Here is a 2,491-nt window from a genome sequence, read left to right on the forward strand (position 1 = left end):
TTGCGACATTACTTCTCGTCAATTAAATTAGTCTCAATTTAAACATACAGCAGTAGATGTTAATCAAGATTTCAAAACTTTTGCAATATTCATTCAGCATCGTGCGGTTTAGCGGTATCCATCAAAGCGCTCGCACAGCTAGCGCTTGGTTGCGCCGCACCTGACGGCGCGGACTTCACGTCCTGTGATTGGAAAGTTTCAAAGGCTCACCATTTAAAAACTATTGACCACACAACATTTTGCCATTGACATTTTGGACTCAGTTTTCCATGAGGAATATGTACGTGCCGACTCCTACGGGTGGTCTGAATCACCCTGTATAGTTATGTATGAGCAAATTTTTTTACATTTTTCAAACTTGATTTTTTCTAAAATAAACAATGCGAAAATAGTCCCATTAACTATTTTTCATGTTTTCTCAATATTATTATTATTTTTGGTACACTAAAATTGACTAAAAAGTAATTTTACAAAAGAAAGAAAGATATATGGACATATTTCATGTATAATTATTTATGACTATGAATATTTCTGCGTGTTTATATATGTTTATATATATATTTATACATACAGAGTCCATTATAAAAGTAATGCGCATTTTCTGGGAAAAATAGATTTATTGATCGTAGTGGTACAAATGCTCAAAATTCTTCAAAATACTCTCCCCCTGCATCAATACACTTGCGGAGACGTGTCTGCCACACCTGGAAGGCACGCTGAAACTCCTCGACGGGAATGTCTCTTAGGAACGTTGTAACATGCTTTTGGATGTTTTCCACGGACTCCCAATGCTTTCCTGTCAGCTCTCTCTTCAGTAGAGGAAACAAAAAAAGTCGCACGGAGCCAAGTCGGTACTGTAAGGGGGCTGGGGGACCACCGGGGTGTTGCTCCGGGCTAGGAAGTTGGCAACGATGAAGGCCATGTGGCTGGGGGCATTGTCATGGTGGAGCTTGACCGTGTCTTTGATGTCAGCCCTCACGCGCGCGACCCGCCGTTTCAATCTCTTGAGCACCTCCAGGTACAAGTCTGAGTTGACAGTTTCTCCCTGCGGTACAAACTCAAAATGGACGATTCCTCGGACGTCAAAAAAGACAATGAGCATCGTTTTGATGCGAGACTTGCTCATTCGCGCTTTCTTGGGGCGGGGGGATGATTTTGTGTGCCACTCGCTGCTCTGCCTTTTCGATTCTGGGTCGTACTCGAACAAGATTCGTCTCCGGTTACGACAGAGTTAAGAAAGTCCGGCTCATTTTGAATCAAATCCAACAATTCTTGACAGCGCGAAATTCGAAGTTCTTTCTGGTCTTCCGTCAACACTTTCGGCACAAGCTTCGCGCAGACCTTGCGCATTTGCAGATCCTCGGTCACTATCCCATGTACCATAAATGTGGACATGTGTAGGGTGTCAGCGATGTGCTGGATGCTCAATCGACGGTCGGAACGCAAAACTTCGCACACACGATTCACGTTTTCGTCGGTTCTGGCCGTTGTTGGGCGTCCAGAACGGGGTTCGTCGGCGACCTCATCCCGGCCCTGCTTGAACGCCTTGTGCCACCTCCCGGACTGTGACCTTGAAATGCAGTCGTCCTTGAAGGCCTCTTGAAGCATCTGGAATGTTTCGGTTGCATTCTTTCCAAGCCGCACGCAAAACTTGATGGCGTATCGCTGTTCAAGCGAACGCTCCATCGCGCCGCGTTACAAAGTCGAAAAACACACTTCACGCGGAGGCACGTCTTTCCACTCAGACTGCTCGGAGCAAACTAGCGACCGGCTGCGTTGGAAAGGCAGACCCCCCACCACATTTTCCGACCCATTTTACCCCGCTGCGATGGATAGTCGCGTCACAATAAAATCATGCGCATTACTTTCATAATGGACCCTGTATTAATGTTAAAAAAATTTTTTATCAGGAAGTAAATAGATGATATAGATAAGTAGATAGATAACGTAGATAGGTGATAGATATCATAAATAGCCAAATAAAAACGTAAATAGGTGAATAGGTGAAACATTGAAAGATGGATAAAGGTAACATCTATAGGTGAATAAATAATGTAGATATACAGTATTAAATATGTTCCCAAACTCAACAGAGCGATTCTTTGGTTTATTTCAAGTAAAAAAGTCCATGTAAACATCCTAAACGACTTAGTTTCCGAAATACAGGTGAATGTTCGCAAATGTTTGACGAAACGATAAATTGCGTTGGAGATATCTTTCTGCATAAATATGCGTTGCTTCATGTGAGTTACTATTCGCACAACCGTAAAAAAAGTGACAAAGTCAAAGTCAAAGTCACAAAATCAAAAATAGACTTCAGTCCTGATGTTGCTGCGGGTCAGTTAACTTGTACATACGTTTTCGGGCCAAATTGTTTCAATCCATCAAAATCGGTTTCATCATGCCTAAGTTTACAATTTCGAAATGGCAGATATGCCCACCCCAATTGAGAATGAGAATGATTTGAGGAATCGAATAGTTGCTTTATGCG

General features: G+C 42.7%; 1 protein-coding gene across 1 annotated transcript; it reads right to left on the minus strand.

Moving 5' to 3' along the window:
* Nucleotides 1–1,122: 1,122 nt before the first annotated feature.
* LOC108759614 (putative uncharacterized protein FLJ37770) lies at nucleotides 1,123–1,686 on the minus strand. Its single transcript, XM_018505119.1, has one exon. The coding sequence runs from the start codon at nucleotides 1,684–1,686 to the stop codon at nucleotides 1,123–1,125; it is 564 nt and encodes a 187-aa protein (XP_018360621.1).
* Nucleotides 1,687–2,491: the final 805 nt, after the last annotated feature.

This window comes from Trachymyrmex cornetzi, unplaced genomic scaffold, assembly GCF_001594075.2.
Source record: "Trachymyrmex cornetzi isolate Tcor2-1 unplaced genomic scaffold, Tcor1.1 scaffold198, whole genome shotgun sequence".
Classification (NCBI taxonomy): Eukaryota; Metazoa; Arthropoda; class Insecta; order Hymenoptera; family Formicidae; genus Trachymyrmex; species Trachymyrmex cornetzi.

Excerpts from the sequence above, each read along its gene's own strand:
- LOC108759614 (XM_018505119.1), bottom strand. The coding sequence starts at position 1,686 with ATGGAGCGTTCGCTTGAACAGCGATACGCCATCAAGTTTTGCGTGCGG.